General features: G+C 38.5%; 1 protein-coding gene across 1 annotated transcript in view; it reads right to left on the minus strand.

The window, feature by feature from the left end:
• pcolce2.S (procollagen C-endopeptidase enhancer 2 S homeolog) overlaps positions 1 to 18,446 on the minus strand; it is a 35,007-nt gene extending 16,561 nt beyond the window's left edge. The window contains 2 exon segments of the mRNA NM_001087030.2: positions 6,217 to 6,325; positions 18,334 to 18,446. Coding sequence (NP_001080499.1) covers positions 6,217 to 6,325; positions 18,334 to 18,407 — 183 coding nt within the window. The 5' untranslated portion in view covers positions 18,408 to 18,446.
• Between the last annotated feature and the right edge of the window lie 2,325 nt (positions 18,447 to 20,771).

Genomic DNA, 20,771 nt, shown 5'->3' on the forward strand with positions numbered 1-20,771 from the left:
CTTTAATGCAATCGCTTCTCGACTTTTATTTCTCTTTCATTCTGCTTCTCGTCATGTGGCTTCTTTTTTGTGTTGGCCACCATAGCAAACAAAATCTATATTAAATAGTAGCGGGGGAATGTTATATGTGCTGTAAGCACAAAAACAATTCACATCCACCTGTGCAAACGTTAGCGATAAGGGTTGCATGCTTTTTGTCAGATTACAGACCTCAATGACTTCCTTGCAAAGTTTGCAACCAAATAGCTGTTGCGAACATTCCCAGTGTATGTAATAACATTTCACAATCGCAATGCTCAATGGAATACGCGCCATTGAATGTTTTATATAGCGAGCAGGGCTAAACCATTTTAAGCAAAGCTTGCGATTTTAATTACATTCCCCCTCCCAATGCAACACATTTATTTCTCCTAAAGGAGAACTAAAGCTTAACTAAAGAAGGCTTGAAATATTATAAATTATATTTTGGGTTTCTGTACCAGCCCAAGGCAACCACTGCACTTTAGCAGTAAAGATCTGTGTCTCCAAAAATGCCCCAGTAGCTCCCCATCTTCTTTTCTGCTGATTCACTGCACATGCTCTGTGCTGCTGTCACTTACTGAGCTTAGGGACCTTCTTACAATATACAGTACACATAGAATATAAATGTCACAAATTGAGGCGGTTTAGTAATTAATACAGATAATTACTACATGGCAGCACAGAAACCAGTGCAATTAGCATCAGAATTTAATAATTAGTCCTATAGCATCAGCTTCTATTACAGACCAACCTCATTTTCTGCTGGATAATTATTGACGACCCCTAAGCTTAGCTTCTCAACAGCTGCTCAGAGTCCATTGAGCATGTGAGTGTCACAGACACTTTCCAAGATGGTGACCCCCTGTGACAAGTTTGAGGTCCTGGATCATTGCTGCTATTGAGAAGCTAAAACTTTAGGCTGGTGCAATAAACTTAGTATTTATTTTTAGGGTTCAGTTCTCCTTTAAGTTGTGTCCCTGTGACATTTTAGAGTATAGATAATCAATTCCCTTTGCTTGGCTTCATTTTAAATTATATATAAAGGAGCAGTTTGTGTGTGAACTTGTGGGAATTACTATATGTCTGCGACTGGTGTCCAGTTGGAGAATATAAGAGCTGTGCCATGTCATTCAATCACACAGTAACCCACAGGGACTGAATGTCACTTAGAGAACATGGTCCTAATTTTACACAGCTTGAATAGATGTATTCAGAAGAAAGAGCTTGCTAGAAAGAAGCATTTACCATATATACCTGTATCTGTTGACATAAAGGCTTACACGTCACTGGGACTTGATATGAAGATCTCCAGATTCCCCACAATCTAATCTAGCCAGGGGGTGCTGGGAGTTTCTAGCGGATATGAATGATACTGCCTTAGCACCATTCTTCTGCCAACCCCCAGCCTGCTGAATTGCTGTACATGCTGAACCCTGACTGTGGGTCTCAATGCTCTCTGTTTAGTATGGCCTGACTGCATTTAATTGCTTTACAAGTAGATAAAACCAGTTATTATTGATGTATTGGGAATAAGTAAAATGCTGCTATTGAAAACACATTAGCTAATGTTTTGTGAAACTGGGAGCATATTTGTGAGGTTTGGCAAGGAAACAGTTATCGCCCCACAATCAATTAAAGTAACAATAACAAAAGCAAGTAACGGAAATTAACCACAGAGGCCCACGGGATTACAGATATTAAAGGACAAGAAAAGCCGACAAGCTGATTGGGTTGTAATTTGTAACACTGCCAGGTGAGTTCAGTCACTAACCTTAAATCATGGGTACGTGCTCAATGTCTTTAAAAAACATGGCCCTGGGTACTGCAAGTAAGTGTTCTATTTAAATCACTAACTGACTAGAAGAAGACCAATTAGGTAGTCTGTAAAGGTACAGTGAGCACACAATTGCCAATGCAATGCTGTACAGGTATGGGACCTGTTATCCAGAATACTCAGGAGTCAGGACCTGGGGATTTCTAGATAATGGATCTTTCTGTAATTTGGATCTTCATGCCTTAAAGGACCCGTCAACCCAAAAAAAAAAATTTTTTTGCCTAATAAAGTAAAACACAATTATAAGCAACTTTCCAATATGAATTTATTAAAAAATTGTTAGTGCTTTAAAAGTTATTTGTAAATATAATTGCCATTGAAAGCAGATTTTGTTTAAAGGGGTTGTTCACCTTCAAACTATTTTTTCAGTTCAGTTGGTTTCCAATAGATCAACAAAAATGAAGACTTTTTCCAATTACTTTCTATTTGTGACTGTTTTTCTAATATTAATGTGTAAAAGTTGAATTTTTCATCTTCTAAAGCAGCTCTGGGAGGGGTGGGGGGGGGTCGCTGACTCTTTAACTGTTTTAAGTTGATACATTTAGTTGATACATTTGTTATCTTTGTCCCTGCTGAGCAGAATGGGAAAACAGTAAAAAATAAAAGATGGAAAGCAATTGAAAAAGTCTTTGTTCATGGTGAACAATTTGAAAACAACTGGTTGTTACTTTACCTCCTGTTTGTTACTTTTTAAACAATATTGCAAAAGCCAGTCTCCTCCAGCAAGACAGGTTTGTCAGTCCTTTGACTTGTGTTACATTGTTTCAAAAACGACAAACACTGCTTCAATAGCAATACATATGCAAATAACCATAGAAAATTTGTAATGCATGCATATTGCAAACTTGCTTAGACTTGTGTTTTCTTTTATTAAAGGGATACTGTCATGGGTAAAAAAAAATTTTTTCAAAATGAATCAGTTAATAGTGCTGCTCCAGCAGAATTCTGCACTGAAATCCATTTCTCAAAAGAGCAAACTGATTTTTTTATTCAATTTTGAAATCTGACATGGGGCTAGACATTTTGTCAATTTCCCAGCTGCCCCTGGTCATGTGACTTGTGCCTGCACTTTAGGAGAGAAATGATTTCTGGAAGGCTGCAGTTTTTCCTTCTTAATGTAACTGAATGTGTCTCCGTGGGACATGGGTTTTTACTATTGAGTGTTGTTCTTAGATCTACCAGGCAGCTGTTATCTTGTGTTAGGGAGCTGTTATCTGGTTACCTTCCCATTGTTCTTTTGTTTGGCTGCTGGGGGGGGGGAAGGGAGGGGGGTGATATCACTCCGACTTGCAGTACAGCAGTAAAGAGTGATTGAAGTTTATCAGAGCACATGACTTGGGGCAGCTGGGAAATTGACAATATGTCTAGCCCCATGTCAGATTTCAAAATTGAATTTAAAAAAATCTGTTTGCTCTTTTGAGAAATGGATTTCAGTGCAGAATTCTGCTGGAGCAGCACTATTAACTGATTCATTTTGGGGAAAACATTTTTCCCATGACAGTATCCCTTTAAGCTAAAAATTATTTTTTGGGTTGACGTCCTATAAGTCTACTAGAATATTCATGTAATCATTAAATAAACCAATAGGCTGGTTTTGCTTCCAGTAAAGGTAAATGAGTTAGGCTCAAATACAAGGTACTGTTTTATTAGTATAGAGAAAAAGGATATTATTTTTAATAAAAATTGATTTGGATAAAATGTAGGCTATGGGAGACAACCTTTCTGTATATCTGAGGAGCTTTCTAGATATTGGATCCCATACCTGTACTTAATGTGCCTGCATAATCTCCTAACCGATACAAGGGGGCATATTTATAAAGGCAAAAAATATGTAAAAACAGGCTTGGTACCCCAAGTAAAATCATATGGGCAATTAATGCTTTTTACACAGCATTTTCAACCAATATTCACATTAGAAATGCTTTGCTGCCTGAATTTGTTGTAATTATTTTGAATGATTTACGCCAGGCAGGTCTGAGGCAAAGTTCAAAAATTCTCTGCATTATTCTGGAATAAAGCAATTTTATCTTTTTTGTTGTTGTAATGGTTTAGTACTTTGTAAGGATTATGCCTTGACATTCCCATAACCACAAAGGCTGGTGTTAATTCTCAATAAGGGAAACCACAGACACACTTTGGGTCTGTGACCAGTTAAAGGTTTTAGGAAAAACCTTATTTATTTAAGTTTTAATGGGTGAAGAAAAGGGAGGCTGAGTGATTACTCAAAAAAAAAAAAAAAGCAACAGGATTCAAGCAAAAACAGCTGTTTAGCAATAGAAAGGAGAGAAAAGAATGCTGGTAAATATGTTGCACATAAAGAATAAATATTTATATTTGCACGTATTTGCTGTTTTATATATTATTTAAACTATGGGTGAATTTATAATACAACAGTGTTTCTCATTTATCTGTAACCTTTTTACGAGCTAAAGGGAGCCTTCAGCAATGATTCAACCTCCAACAGGGCTTCAAACAAAAACATCTACTGCTTTGCATGGAAAAGTGTCTGATGTATAAGGTGATTGCTGCCATTAACTAAGAACTGTCATTATTTATGTATTAGTTGTTAATATGAGCACTATATTTTGTGAAAATATGCAGTTAAAGGAAAACTATACCCCCAGAAATAACACTTAACCAACAGTTTATTTCATATTAATTGTCTTATTAAATAATCTTAACAAACTGGAATATATATATATATATCTATATATCTATATATATATATATATATATATATATATATATATATATATATATATATATATATATATATATAAATGTGAATATTGCCCTTTTCCATCTTCTACCTTGAGCCACCATTTTGTGATGGTCTGTGTGCTGCTTCAGAGATCATCTGACCAGAAATACTGCAGCTCTAACTGTAACAGGAAGAAGTGTGGGAGTAAAAGACAGTACTCTGTCTGTTAATTGGCTCATGTGACCTAACATGTGTGCGCCTTCGTTATGTTTGTGTGCATCGTAAATTCATGATCTCTGGTGCCTTAAAAGTTAAACATTCTATTTAGGATTACTCAATGACACATACTACTTAAAGAGTATATTTTGATGAAAACATATTAATTAGATGAAGCTGAGTTTTCCTTTAAATAAAAGAGTCACAAAGCACAATAACTAAGTGAATGTAGTTTCACAACACCATCCACTCACCGTTCATGTAGCTCAAGCCCATCCTGTTGAGAGAGTGTTAAATGTAACTGGTGCTCTGCCTGTTTACTAGCCAGACAAGGTCTAGCCTAGCCTAGTTGGGGTTACATAAGCTTGGCAATCATTTCCCATTACCTTATCTGTGTTGGACAGGATAACTCTTTTACAGAGAACACATTAGTATCACTTTAAAACCAGCTGCATTTTATTTTTGTATGTATCTTATTGTGTGTGTGCAAAGCATACCATACCTATTTGTATTTATATAATATACAATGAGCTGCTCTATCCCATCCTAAGGCAAAGCTTTATGACCACAAGAGATTATTTTGTGATTGCAGATAAATGGGAAAGCCTCAGCCAAGGCCAGCAACATGGCAGCTCTCAAGAAAATATGAGGAATAGGAATGTTCTCTGCATTAAATAAATTGTGATTTTGTTTTAATGAGGAACAAAACTCTACATATAAACAGGATATATTCTAAGTGGACAGGGAGATACATTTCGGCAGCCATTCGGCACTGAAATGGCTTAAATTATTCCAGTCATTTTTGTTTTTTATTGCCAGCAATGACTGTTACTTTTACTTTTGAATATCTTAAAGTTTCTACATGCAAAACAGATTGTCATTGGAACTAAAGGCAGTTTTGCTTATTTGTGGACCTCCTTAGAATAGAAGCATTCTTTTATCATAAACCTGTTCTAGCAGTCAAAAACAAGCTTTAAAATAATCTATGCGATTTTACAAAAAGTGGATGTTTATTGCAGGCATGGGTGTAGCCATTAGAACTCATCCTACATTCATTGGCTTTGGACTAGACTATAGATTTGACAACAGGAGGTGTGATGCAATTAAATGCAAACTATTTTTACTTCTCTCTACCTTGGGGTGAAGATATAAAGATTAAGGACCTTGCTTTATTGGGCTAAGCATCAAATCTGACATATTTTGTCTAAGAATAGGATTGCCACGTAATCAGCATATTAGCGGCCTAGGCGTATTAATAGAGAAGAAAGATAAAATGAAGGAAACTGTCTTTGTCAAGAAAAAAATGATGTACTTATGAAAAGCACAAACCTTGTTATACCTTAATGTCCCAGTTGTGTTTTTTATGTCTCTGTCCCATTGACCACAGATGAATGAGACTTAGTTCCTATAGGCAATGGATCCAGTAATGAATGACTAGACCTACCGTGATTTTCCACGTACATTTGCTGTTAGGAGGGTAAACTCCAGGGAATCCCTCACTTCCTAGCACCCCAGTATCACCAGTCAGATTTCCCCCGCATGTGAAAGTCTGCCTAGAACAAGAGAAAGCAGATTTATAGCAACTCACAGACAAGGACCTCACTTGTGTTTTACATATTTTTCACTCACATGTCACTGAATTACCCAGAGCTCTGAATTCTGCTGGGCTCCTTCTACATAATGGATGAGGTTAAACTACCATCTTTCCTATTGAAATGATTGTACTTTATCATTAATAACAGTTAGTTACGTTATTATCAAATGTTTATATTCAGGCCCGGATTTCAAATCGCGGCGCCCCAAGGCCGCATTGTCCAAGCATCGACTTCTTCTGTTGCGCACACCCCCCCCTGCCGGCGCTACATGGTCCTAGCACTGGCTGCGTGAAGCGACATTGGGAGCACTGTGGGGGCAGGGTTGCGGCTGGGTGGCATGCCACCCCTAAATTTTTGCCGCCCCCCTAGGCCCGGGCCTATGTGGCCTCACCACAAATCCGGGCCTGTTTATATTTGTATAGTTTTTCTAGTCTGAAATTCACTCATTTAGCATACTGGTAATTTCTTCTTTTAGAAAGGATAAACAGAGATATGCAGGTAAAGGATCCCTTATCCGGAAACCCGATATCCAGAAGTCTCCCATAGACTCCATTTTATCCAAATAATCCAAATTTTTAAAAATGATTTCCTTTTTCTCTGTAATAATAAGACAGTAGCTTGTACTTGATCCCAACTAAGATATAATTAATACTTATTGGAAGCAAAACCAGCATTTGGGTTTATTTAATGTTTAAATTAATTTCTAGTAGATTTAGGGCATGAAGACCCAAATTATGGAAAGATCCGTTATCTGGAAAACCCCAGGTCCCGAGCATTCTGGATAACAGGTCCCATACCTGTACTGTAGATAGATGGAAAGAGAGATGCGTATATAAATAAATAGATGTATTGGATAAGATAGATAAATAAATAGATATATTAGATAGATAAATATATATATATATATATAGTGAATAAAGTACCCCCTCTTGTAAAATATAAGGATATTATTAGTTACCGAGGAGTTTCATGACCATATAAAAACACGAGGCCGAAGGCCGAGTGTTTTTATACAGGTCATGGAACTCCGAGGTAACTTCTAATATCCTTATATTTTACAAGAGGGGGTACTTTATTCACTATATATATATATATATATATATTTATATATATATTTATACTTTATTTAGTATAATACACAAATTTTAGTAAGTCATGTGACAGAAATGACATCACTACTCACCGTTTATAACTGATGACATCACTACTCATCGTTTATAAGGATATAATTTACAGGATATTCATGGCTTTTGTGTATTATATATATATATATATATATATATATATATATATATATATATATATATATATATATATATATATATATATATATATATATATATATATATATATATATATATATATATATATATATATATTAGATTAGATAGATAGATAGATAGATAGATGATAGATAGATAGATGTAAAAATAAATAATAAAAATATTTAGGCAGATAGATTTATAGTAAAGAATGTAGTTTCAAGTGGTTTATTCCATGCTCTCTATATATTGGCTACTTTTAGCAGTGAGAGGTAGTGATTGACGAATACATTTGCCACGTGCGAATTCGTGGCAAATTTCCGCGGTACCCTACCGGCAAATGAATTCGCAAAACTGCAGCAAAAATTCACCAGGCGATATGGTGCGAACGAACGGTAAGTGCAGAGCATAGCATCGGTGGACACAAACCAGTCTTGTCCTTCTGGCAGGTGTATCTACAGGGACCCACTGTGGCCTGTGAAAGCTGGCGCTACCTTAATCATGCAATGAATGACATTGTGCTTTGAAATAGAGTGCAGAGACCTTCTACCTGCAGGGTATACAGCAAAGTGCAAAAACATGGTTAAATGTGCCCTTTGTACCCTGACCTTCAAGTACTAAATGACCTCTACAGACTTCTATTAATCATTACCTTCTGCTACTACAATAATCCCCAGTCAAAAGGTTTAACAAACTACAGGCATAATCTCCCTAGAGAGAGAGAGGCAATATATGGAGCAACTCATTCGTAAGGCCCGGTATGGACAGATTGGTTGAAGGCTTGTTGGCTGGACAATGAGAGTTTCCACCCGCATACGTACCAACTGTCCTGATTTGTGCAGCACAGTCCAAGATTTTTATTAAAAAAAGTCCAGAGTTTCTCTTAAATATCTTGCAATGACGCCAGAAAAAGATTCAACGTTTCTGAAACTTAATTAAATAAGAGGCTTTTGGCAGAGAGCCGAGAATACTCAGCACCTACATTTTAATACAATTTTAACTAATAAGATAAACAAGTCTCTTAGGGGAACTGAGGCTCACAGCTTAAAGGGGAATTACACCTTCATTAGCAAAAGTAAAATAACACATAAAATATGGCCATAAAACCCCCAGAAATGTGTATAGACCCAGCCAAATTTTGTAAAATGTGAGTTGTTATTAAAGGATGTGGCCACAAAAACATCTGCGCGCCCCTAGACCAGCCACATAAACCTCACCCCAACATTCCCTCCAATGGCGTTCTCTCCATAAAATATTTGTCCCTGCCAACACACAGGGCACTAGGGAATCAGCACTTTTTAACAAATGTCAAATCCAGGTCTGGAAATGTAGTAAGGTTATTGTAATATCATATTTAAACCAACAGTGACACCAAAAATGAAAGTGTTTTAAAGTAATAAACATAATATACTGTACTATTAGCATACACTGGTTAAAGCTGTCTGTGTTTGCTTAAGAAACTTTACTTTAGTTATATAAACAAGCTGCTGTGTTGCCATGGGAACAGCCATTCAAGCTGAAAAAAAGGAAGAAAAGGCACAGGGTACACAGCAGATAACAGATAAGCCCTGTCCAATATAATGGTGTTTTTTTTGTGTTACCTGCTGTGTATCCTGTGCCTTTTCTTCTTTTTGCCAGCTTGAATGGCTGTCCCCATGGCAACACAGCAGCTTGTTTATGTAAAATATAGTAGAGTTTCTGAAGCAAACACAAAGCTGTTACCATTGCAGGCCAATTGTACATTATATTTTAATTACTTTGCTACACTTTCAATTTTTGGCTTCACTGTTCCTTTAAAATCTGTGACCTTGTTATAAATGTAGGTAGCCAGAATACTAGAAATGTTGGGCCACACGTCTATCTATTACTGTACTTTCAGTAATAGAAATAGCTCATCTCTCACTGGCTGCAGATTTCCCAGACTCTTTTCAATTTCAGAACAGTAACTTAGTCTGATGATATATAACTTCAATTCAGCATTTATCTTGTCAAGTCAGTTAGGAATACTAATTACACAATCCAAACAGACCATTTACATTGTTACATAGTTACAGTATAATTACATAGCTAAATTGAGTTGAAAAAAGACAAAGTCCATCAAGTTCAAGCATCCAGTAAAAAATAATAAAACAGAAAACATAGAAGTTACAATTACAGAAAACATTTGCTGATTTGTCTCTGATATACAAATGTGTAATAAATAATAGAGTGTAACAGAGTGATCAATGCTAAAATGTTATTATAATTGCATTCAATTGTGTGGAATTGTATAACTTTACTGATCCCTTTCCCTTACCTCCCTTTTTTCCTTTCTGTACCCCCCCCCTTTCCTTTTGATGAAAAAACTGAATAAATATTGATTTGAATGAAAACCCAGCATCCATACACACACCCCTCAATACCCTCACATACATTATATATACCCATATCTATTCTAACTATAGAAAATAGCCTTTGATATTATGTCTGTCCAAGAAATCTTCCAAGCCACTCTTAGGGTAAGGTCACACTGAGAGTTATGGGGATATTTAGTCACCTGGCGACTAATCGCTTCGTCTCTGCAGCGACCAATCTCACAGATCGCCTTTCCTCGAGAGGAAACTTCAGGTGACTTTGGAAAACTAATCCCTGCGTGGTGCTTAGCGCCAGCGATTTTTCATCTTAGCCGGCGCAAGAGTGAGGGAAGGCGTTCAGGGAGATTGGTCGCCGCAAAGCCAAGGCGATTAGTCGCCAGGCGACTAAATCTCCCCAAAATGCTCAGTGTGACCTTACCCTTAAAAGCATTAACAGAATCAGGCAGTAAACACTTAGGGGCAAATTCATCAAGGGTCGAATTTCGAGGGGTTAAATCCCTCGAAATTCGACTGGGGAATAAAATCGAATAGGCAATTCGGGCAAATTTACGTTCTGGCGAATAGTTGAATTGGCGAATATTCGTCAGGCGAATAGGCGCTCGATCGAATATTCGCTCGAAGGATTTTCATTCGATCGAATGCCTTTTTATTCGATCAAAAACTTGGAAAACAAGCCTATTGGACTTTCCCATAGGCTTTTAAAGCAATTCGGTGGGTTTTAGGTGGCGAAGTAGGCAGTCAAAGTATTTTTAAAAGAGACAGTACTTCGACTATCGAATGGGCGAATAGTCGCAGCATTTTTTTGCTCTCGATCCAGTACTTCGACTATCAAATGGCGAATAGTCGCAGCGTTTTTGTACTCAATCTATTTGAATCATTCTACTCAGGCGAATTTACGCCAATTCGATAGTCGAGGAGCACAAAAAACTACTCGAAATTCTAAGTTTTTTTACTTCAAATCCTTCACTCGAGCTTGGTGAATTGGCCCCCAACAATGTGCATTTGTGTTCATGCTAAAGCATCAATTAGCTCAGCACAGACAAATGTTTCTGCAACATAAAAATGGCTTAGGCATAAGCCACACATGTAATAAAAGGCACTGTTTTCCCAGATGCAGTAACACATCAGGGAAACAGTAGGAAAACACAGTGTACTAAAGGAATGTTATTCTAGAAGAGGGGAAGGGAAGGGGAGAATAATGAATTAAATGCAAAGAAGACATGCAGTTTTTTAGAGAGTAAATTAATGAGTGCAGTGAAATTCAAGTGAGTTACATCGGAATGAGAGGGAGAATCTGAGCTCAGGAATTATTAATGGATACGTTACCTAGAATGATGCATAGCAGATGAAAAAAATGTGAAGCTGCAAAGTTGAAAATATTTTAAGGGTGGTTCAGAAGTTCAGTATATGACAGCAAAGCACAATGATACAGAGGAAAGGAGCCAAATGAAGTGACCCTTACATTAACTTAAAATGTGCAGCAGTTAGAGAGAAGAAATCCAACCTCACCCCCTACCCTGTCTCCAGCTTTGGTAGTGTGACTTAAGGTGTAGAACACCAGGGCAGCAGGTTAGGCAGTATCTATAGAAGAAAGACATCATTTAGTTATACCAAGGAGATTAAAAGATCTGGAAATAAACAGGTCATGAAAGGTACTAGGTTTGACGCCCAGAAGGCATAATAAAAGAGAGCAGTGGCTTTGGGTATAGGAAAAGAATTTCTCTAATGTAGATATTTACACGTTACGTTGATGCAGCCATGACAAAACTGGGATGAGGAAAAGGCCAAGGTTGGGGGAGATGTCTCCAGCTACCAGTAATAGAAAGGAGATGAATGCTAGATGAGAGTGAAATTTGAAGGTTCTCAGTTTATATGAATAATTAGCTGGAGCTACAGAACAGAAGTAAATACGAAGAATAGAAGTGCTTGAAAAAACTTAATGTGCACCAATTTGCACCAACATGCACCAAATTGGATTGGAACAGACTGCGGCATACCTCCCAATATTTGAAAAATGGAAAGAGAGACAAAAAATTGTGCTATGTGCAGAGCTGCAAAAATGTTATGGCCATGCCCATTTTATGGCCACACCCCCAAATTATCATGTCCATTTTACAAAATTTGGCAGGCTATGAAAGTTTGAATACATTTCTGGGAGTTTTAGTGCAATGTTTTATGTGTTAGATCAGTTTTGTTAATGAAAGTGAATTGCCCTTTAAACTGCAAGCCCCAGTTCTCCAAAGAGACTTGCTTATCTTAAATAGTTACAATCATTTCTTTGCTTATCTTAAATTGTTACAAAAGTATCCAAGTGCAGCTGATGGCTGTTCTGGGCTCTCTGGAAAAAGTCTTAGATTTTAATGAATTATCAGAAAGGTTGTATCTTTTTCTTGAGTTAGTGCAGGAGATCAAAGAGAAAGTCAGGACATTTCATTAAGAAACCTGGGACTGCAGGCTGAGCTGTCAAAATCGGGTCTGTCCGCAAAAAACTGAACAGTTGGGAGGTATGCTGGTGTCATTTTTGTAAGTCCTTATATTAGGTGCATGGGCACCAGGGTGCTTGACCAAAGAACAGTTACAGAAATTAATAATACCCATCTGTTTGGACGTTGAAGACCTAAAGAGGCAGATTTTGTGGGAGATAAAATGCAAAAGCAAACATTTTTAGCAGATAATCACACTTTTGTAAAAACTCCAGACAGAAATGCAGGAGCACAGGAGCCCCCATAGTGCTCATTCAGGGAGCACTTCTGTTCAGGTCCTGGCTGCACCCTGCATTATACAGTGCAAGGGTGCAGAACACTGCATTGCTGAGCACAAGGTAACGTTGCCATTGGGCAGGCAATTAGTACAGATACCAGATGGAGTCTGTACTACCAGTGTTCCCTAATTTGTTTAAGGGGTGGATAGTGGACTGGGGGTGCCTACATGTAAACCCCATTTATGAATACAATGCTGCCAGTATCCTGTGGCAAAAGTGCAAAAAACATGATTGATTATGCCTGTGTTTTCACTTTGCATACTGCCTTCCAAATGTAAAATTACCCCTTTTGTCACCTTCATTATATTGTTGGTAATACTGAAATTCTACTGAGAAACTTAGAAATTTCGGAAATTATAAGACTATCATCAGAGAAGCAAGACTTGCAGGTCCAAAACTGTAGCACAGAAGGTCTAGCCCAAACAACTTTTCAGTGCTTGATGCAGAACATGGTGTACAAAGAAAGCGGAGTGGAATATAACAAATATATTATTTAGAGAATGCAGTTTAGTTTTAGCCATGCCATTATTTCTAATTTCATCAGACTTCCTCTTCTGCGATAAGATTACTATTGAATGGAGAAAAGTTGACACAATTCCAATACTTAAAAAAGTTTTGTGGTCTCACCTAGTAATTCTAGACCTGTTAGTTTGACATCTGTAATGGTGAAGTTATTTGAAGGTTTGCCAAAGGATCACATTGATATTATGTCTTGGAGAACAACATTAAAAGCAATAATCTGCATGGTTTATGTAGACCAGGTCATGAATTGATTCGCTATTTTATGATGTTAGGGCAGGGACACAAGGTCAGATTTGGGAGATTAGTCGCCCGGCGCCAAATATCCTCTTCTTCAAGACGACTAATCTCCCTGAATTGCCTTCCTCTGCTTTCCTGCCGGGAAAACTAAGTGCCCCCGAGTGCCATTGCGCCGGCGATTTACATTTTAGCAAGCAGGGAAGGCAGTTCCGGGAGATTAGTCGCCCTGAAGAAGAGGAGATTTGTTGCTGGGCAACTAATCTCCCCGAATCTGAACGTGTGTCTCTGCTCTTAGAAATAGGAGGTTAAACAGTGGTGTCTTGCCAAGACTTTTGATACAGTGCCATATAAATGTTTGCTTTCTAAAGTAAGGTCTATATGTCTTGATGGAGTTATTTGTAAATGAATAGGGAACTGGCTGAAGGATTGTGTACACAGTGGATATCAGTGGTTCATTCTCTAGTTGTACTAGGGTGTTGGGTTGTTCTGTATTGGATCCACTTTCTTTTATCCGTTGATTAATGGCTTGCAGGAAAGGATTGAAAGCAGTGTAATGACTTGCAGTTATTGTAAGGTATAATGGGATACATTCAGAATGCATTAGCCTTGTAGGGGGCTCAAACAAATTGGCAATCAAGGTAACTTAAGGTGGCCGTAGGAGGATTCGTACAATTTTCGGATCGTGTGTGGCGTGTGCCGACATCTTTCGTCCGGCGGAGATCGGTCGTTTGGTCGATCGGTCAGGTTTGATTTTGACAGACCGATCCCGTCGGAGCCCATGGCACATCGTAATTGGATCGTTGGCCGTATGGCCGAACAATCAGATTACCCCCGATATAGCCATGCTCGTTAATGGCATATCGGGGAAAGATACACTCGGTGATTCGAAGTTTTCCTTGTGAGGCAATTACGGTTGACTTCGGAAAACAAAGCGCTCCGTGTGCCTGCCCAGGTGATTTTAATTTTAGCCGGCAGAAGGCAGGGGAAGGCAGATCGGGCGATTAGTCGCCGCAAAGAAGAGGAGATTTGTTGCCTGGTGACTAATCTCCCTGAATCTGCCCGTGTGGCCAGACCCAAAAAGCACAACTGCAGTCATATCTTTGACGGAGAAGGACCTAGGAGTACTTGTTGGTTAAAAAACTTGCTAGGAATGGGTGATTTCAACAGGATAAGGGATACTATGAATGAAAAAGGCCACCATTCTGAAACAGTCAAATGACAGTATTAGGAGGATGGCAGGTCAACAATAAAGTTGATTTAACAGTTCAAAGGTGGGACACAGTGATTGATTAAGTGATCAGTAATCCTCTCTTCAGAACCCCATAGCAAAATACTGGTGTATCAGCCATCCAGCCATAGTTCCGATAAAGCCCAACAGATGCCCAACAACTGAATTTCTACTAGGTTTTCAAGGGTTTCTAGAAGAACTTATAGGCATTATCCCCAGATTTCAGCCTAATTGGCCTTTGGCGGGGGTCTGTCACTGCCACATAGTTTGATAAACAATGGTGGGACAGAACAGGCAAGGTATTCAATAGGCTACACAGAGAGGAATCTTTATCTAATGGTAAGATAATATAACTCTCTTTTACTAATTTGAGTAACCTACAATTCAAACTGGGAAGAAGCACTGATATATGAAACCCTGTAAACTCATGGATCTCATCTTTAGCACTGTTGAGGTGAAATCTGGGACTCCATAACTTAAGCAAAAGTGCATGGTTAGATTTCTAATTGGCATTTGAACTCTTTGCTCAAGAGGAAGATTACTCTGCCTATCAAAATGGGTGGAGAATATGCCAGACAGCGAAAAGGAACGGTAAATCAAAAAGTTTCATAAACATCCAAAGGATTTAATTTATGTCACATAATAATGAAATGTTTAGTAAATAAGGATACTATTGTAGGAAAAAAACTTTGTCATTTTAAATTACATTACTGATGTGGCTATTTACTTCCTTAAGGACATGACCTGAGAGTGGGTCAAAAGCTAAGTGACCTTCTTAACCTATTAACCCCCTTCATGAGTCTGTTATGTGCTGCTGTACATGTTGTACAAAATAATGGAAACCTGACATGGGAAAGGATGTAAATCATAATTATAAAGACAGCAACACTTGTGATTCATAATAGGTTAATAGCCAGACAGCAGTAAGTGCGAGCTAGAGTTCTGACAATTAGCTTTCTGATGTCTGAATTTTCAAAGCAACATGAGTTGTAAGGGTGCCAGACAGTCAGAGCCAAACTGCAGCTGCATCTGTCACAAAAACAGCAAAATAATTCAATGTGTCAAGGCAAAGAGACTTGAAAATTGTGGCAACTTACGCCGTGTACAAACTGCACTGACAAATAGGAACAGAGGCTCACTGAAAGTTATATAGTTATATTTACATAGTTAAATCAGGTTGAAAAAAGTTCAACCCCTCCAAATGAAAACCCAGTATCCACACACACCCCTCCATAATTTCACATAAATTCTATATACCCATACCTATACTAACTATAGAGCTTAGTATCACAATAGCCTTTGATATTATGTCTGTCCAAAAAATCATCCAAGCCATTCTTAAAGACATTAACTGAATCAGCCATCACAACATCACCCGGCAGTGCATTCCACAACCTCACTGTCCTGACTGTGAAGAACCACCTACGTGGCTTCAAATGAAAGTTATTTATGTTTGTTCCATCTATTTAGCCCCTTTGTTCTCATAGAAATAGGGAAAGGCCATGAAATATGCCAAATGTTTAGAAGCATGAGGGCCCACTGACACCTGGACCCACCGGGAGTTTTCCTGGTATCCCAGTGGGCCAGTCCGACACTGCTCATGTGCCAACTATGCAACTTATTTGTAATGAAAACAAACTGATTTCCATCCTATGATTTACAAATCAGAAATGTGGATCAACAAGTTTATTTGTAACAAAGTACTGATTTGGGGGAAAACGACTCACAAATAAATTCAAATATCCATAGCAAACAAACTAATTAGCAGCAATGAGCTCTAAATATATTCCAAGCATCAAACAAATCAGGACTAGTAACAATGCAATGTGGCAAAAACGAAGTACTAACTGATAACTGATTTGTATTGCACGGAAAATACATTTTATGTGGATTCATTTGTCAAGGGTTCATTGTGTAGTAGAAGAATTGATAATGGCCAGTCAAGTAGGTTACATTTGGTTAAAGCAATGGAATTACCTTATGGATTAGCTACTGTTGGATTCTTACTTCTTTTGCCCTTGTGGAGGTATGTTCTCTAAACTACACACAAAGTTGTACAAGTACCAAGAATTGCTCAAGATCAGCTTTAGAATGAATGAACTTCATTTAAGGGTTAATTTAAAAATACACCAGCAGCTTTACCATATAAAATAGCCCTATAATATTACATCATCCCTAACCTGTTAGTCAGTCAGTGGGAGTCATTTATCCTCTCAGCAAATTGTGGATTCTAGTTTGGTTGGACTTTTTATATTTAAAAAATCCGACAGCCATTTACCACAAAGGGGGTAAAACTAAATCTAAAACAATTGTGAGTATTTTGAGAGGATACACAGTATCATATAGGTCCTTGAATGCCCAATTGCTACTGCATACTAACAAGGAAAATCCAGAATCTAGAATCCAGAATGACTAATAAAATGTTCTGGTGCTAAGCAAAGAATTAGATCCAGGCACATGAATCCAGGAATGTGTCCCTCTATGCAAGTAATAGATTCATTTCTTCCCAAACACTATATCATCATTCACTGGGCATTCAGTGGAAAAATGAACTCTGCATTATATAAGGACAAATATCAACCCTACAGCAAAAAGACTTTTTCACTGATACCCATAAACTTTTACAGGACCGTTACTTCCTACAAAAAGAAATTTTGGGAGTTAGGTTACAGTTAATGCCACAAGTAAAGTGCTGCATAAGAAGTGGAGGTATATGAATGAATACAGCTTGTTACACGTGAGATTCTGCAGCAGTTCTATGTGGTTTGCAAAGTAGTCGAGCTGTTTTTAGCCCCATTTACTGTTCTGTCTATTTCAACTGTTGCGCTGCATGGGCTACTAATGACATGCTATCTGATTCCCACCAGCAGTGAGATCTCCCTGGCCATTTGGCAATATAGACTTGTCTGGGGATGTTCTGTAGTAGAAAAACAAATGTGCGTAAGCTTATAATTTAGGTTAGTGGTTCTCAAACTGTGGCTCTCCTATAGGGGCCCAGTGTGAGGGGCAATTAGGATAAAGCCAGAGAGTGAATATTTATATCATATGGTCGTCCTTTAAATTCCTTGATATATAGATAAGTCAATGTTAGTATCATGAATATCAGAGGGGCAACAAATCTTACACATCAAAGGAGGGGCCAAAAAGGTCTGCTTTAGGATTTATACTTGGCACCTTGATGATGAAGCTTGGGCTTTTGATGGCTTAATAAAAGCTGTGGATCACTACTGGAGGGCCACCCAAGTTGAACTTATCTTATGTGTACTGTATAGTAATAATGGTAAATATATAGACAATTACACATTAAACTCAGAGCAAATGCCCCAATCTGCCCTTCCTTTAAAAGTAAACATGAAGAATTATCGGACTGTACCAAAGGGGAAGGGGTATATATGGGACATGTATAAGCAAGGGCCACTCACACGTGGTGTTCTCAATGAAGCACTGTAGAACTAGAGAGGGGCATTATAGAGGGGCACTATAGAGGGTACATTGGGTATTTCAGGCACAGAATTAGAATAGTGGGATGTTACCCTTGCCAATGTGTTTGCTACAGAAGAGTGTCACCATCAGTGATGCCCACCTCCCTCGCAGCCCCTTACCTCTCATTGGGTTGCCCTGAGATGCCATATGGCAGTAGCAGCAACAGTAGGAGGGAGCCCAGGAAACAGCTCATGTCTGTGCAGCAGTAGCAGCTGCGATCCCAGCGCGACTCAGTAGCAAGGAGGCTGCCTCAGCTTTTTAAAGAAGATCGGCCGACTCATTCTCCTCTGGGAGGCTCCTTGGCACTAACAGACTCCTGATGAATATCCCATTTGTTTGTGCAGTGCTCAGGAGGAGGGGATCTGCTTCTCCCTAAAATCTGATCCTCCCCTCTCCTCCCCCCCTTCACTTCTCTTTCAGATGCTGCCATTAACTCCTTCACACCTGTGGGCATGGGACATTGCAAAGGTTGGTCTTTCCCACACAGTAGTGTTGCCCTGCTTCTTATTATTTCCTATATTCCTATGGTGGGTGATATTGCTCTCCCCTCTAGTGTACCTTGTTGTGTACTATACATAGCAGGCTGCCCTCTGGCTTTCTCATATGGGGAAAAGTATCTTAAAATATTCTCAAAGTATAGCAATTATCTCTCTGCCTAAGGAGTGCTTTCAACAGCAGCTTAATTTAAGTACAACTCCAGTAGCTTTCCAGTAGGAAGCCAGGAGCAGCATCTAGCTCTGCTGATGAGGAACTGATATAAGGAGAACTAAACCCCCCAATAATAAAAACCTCTACCCACTACCCTACATAGTCCCCCATCGTTGCTTCCCCCTTATAGGTGATTACCCCTGAAAGTGCCCCTAATTCATTACTCACGTATAGGTGCAGAGTAAGAGCTCATGGGCATAAACTTCCAGCTCTTCAGTATTCTTCTGGAAGTGAATGCCTACTGGTGCATGTGCAGTTAGAGCAGTCTTACAGTTTGTAGCAACTGCGCATGAGCCAAAAGTCCCGGAAATTGCTGAAAGGAAGGAAGAGGACCCGAAGAATAAGCAGCTGTTGCATGGGGTTCAGTAAGCTGTTCCATTGGGTGTGAAGTCTTTATTATTCTTAGGCTACATACAGTATGTAAACCTTTACAACTTGCAGCAATCTAGCTCCTGTGTATCTAAAACAACAGCTGGAGGCCTCCATATAAAGTGCCACTGACATCATCTTCATTACAGCTCTCTCTCTGGCAGCCAGGTAGCTTTAGAATTATTTCATTACCTATATATTATTGATATACACTGAATGCACTGAAGTCTATAGGCGACATTGTTCCGGCAAAAGCTGTCAAAATCACTGATCGCTAAAGAAGACCAATATCAGGGGAAAAGCCTGCTCCACATATACTGGATTTTAAATGTCTTAATGTTCTCTACCTGCCACTGCGAGATATATGGGAAATGCCCTGAGTCTTTGGAACACTGAAATGTGCCCAATGTGCCATTAGTCTAGAAGTGGCCATTGTGAATGAGGTCTTGAAACTTGCCCCATATATGCAATGACTTGACTTGTCCAGTCTGTACTGTGGCTTTACTTTGCACTTGTCTATCCCTCTCAGGAAAACCTTTTGTAGAATATCTAATTAGGAACAATTTGCAGCTCCTCAGGAAGCCCATGGCATGGGGTAAGCAGTGCAAAGACACCTGTTTAGCCTCAAACAGAAAAGGCCTGCAGATAAACCCAGGAAGCTACATAACATATGTTTACTCAGACTAAACAAAGGCTCTCAATGAACTAAATGATCATACCAGATATATATATGGGGGCTCTTCACCACCAGTGGGTTCTCGATAGAAGAAAAAAAGAAAATACGCAGGAAAACTATACCCCTCATACAATGTAGGTCTCTATAAAAATATATTACAGCGCATATGCAAAACCCTGTTTTGTACATAAACCATTTTCATAATAATATATTTTCTAGTAGTATGCGCCATTGGGTAATCATAAATAGAAAACTGCCATTTTAAAAATAAGGGCCAGCACATGGGATCGTAGGATTCATGGTGCACACAAACAAACCAAAGAAACCAGACTTGTTAGGTCACATGAGGTCACATGAGCCAATTAACAGACACAGTTCTATCTTTTGCTACCACACTTCTTCCTGTTACAGTTAGAGCTGCAGTATTTCTGGTCAGGTGATCTCTGAGGCAGCACACAGACCATCACGAAATGGTAGTTTAAGGCAAGAGATATAAATGGGCAATATGTACTTAAATATATATTCCAGTTTGATAATATTCTTTAATATGCCACTTAATTTAATATAAACTATCTGTTGCTCAAGTATTTATTGTTGGGTATAGTTTTCCTTTAAGCTCTTGTGTCTGTGAATCCTATTTGCTAAAAATGGTCAATGGCAGATGTAAATAGAGGGCTCCCTGTGAACAATATTATGATGTGGACTATTTTCGGTCTCCACTGTTGTTCAAGCTGTTACTATAATAGAATTCTCAGCATATTCTGCAAGGCTTGCTGGTAGTTGTAGTCCATCACAGAGCCACGT

Source organism: Xenopus laevis, chromosome 5S (assembly GCF_017654675.1).
Source record: "Xenopus laevis strain J_2021 chromosome 5S, Xenopus_laevis_v10.1, whole genome shotgun sequence".
Classification (NCBI taxonomy): domain Eukaryota; kingdom Metazoa; phylum Chordata; class Amphibia; order Anura; family Pipidae; genus Xenopus; species Xenopus laevis.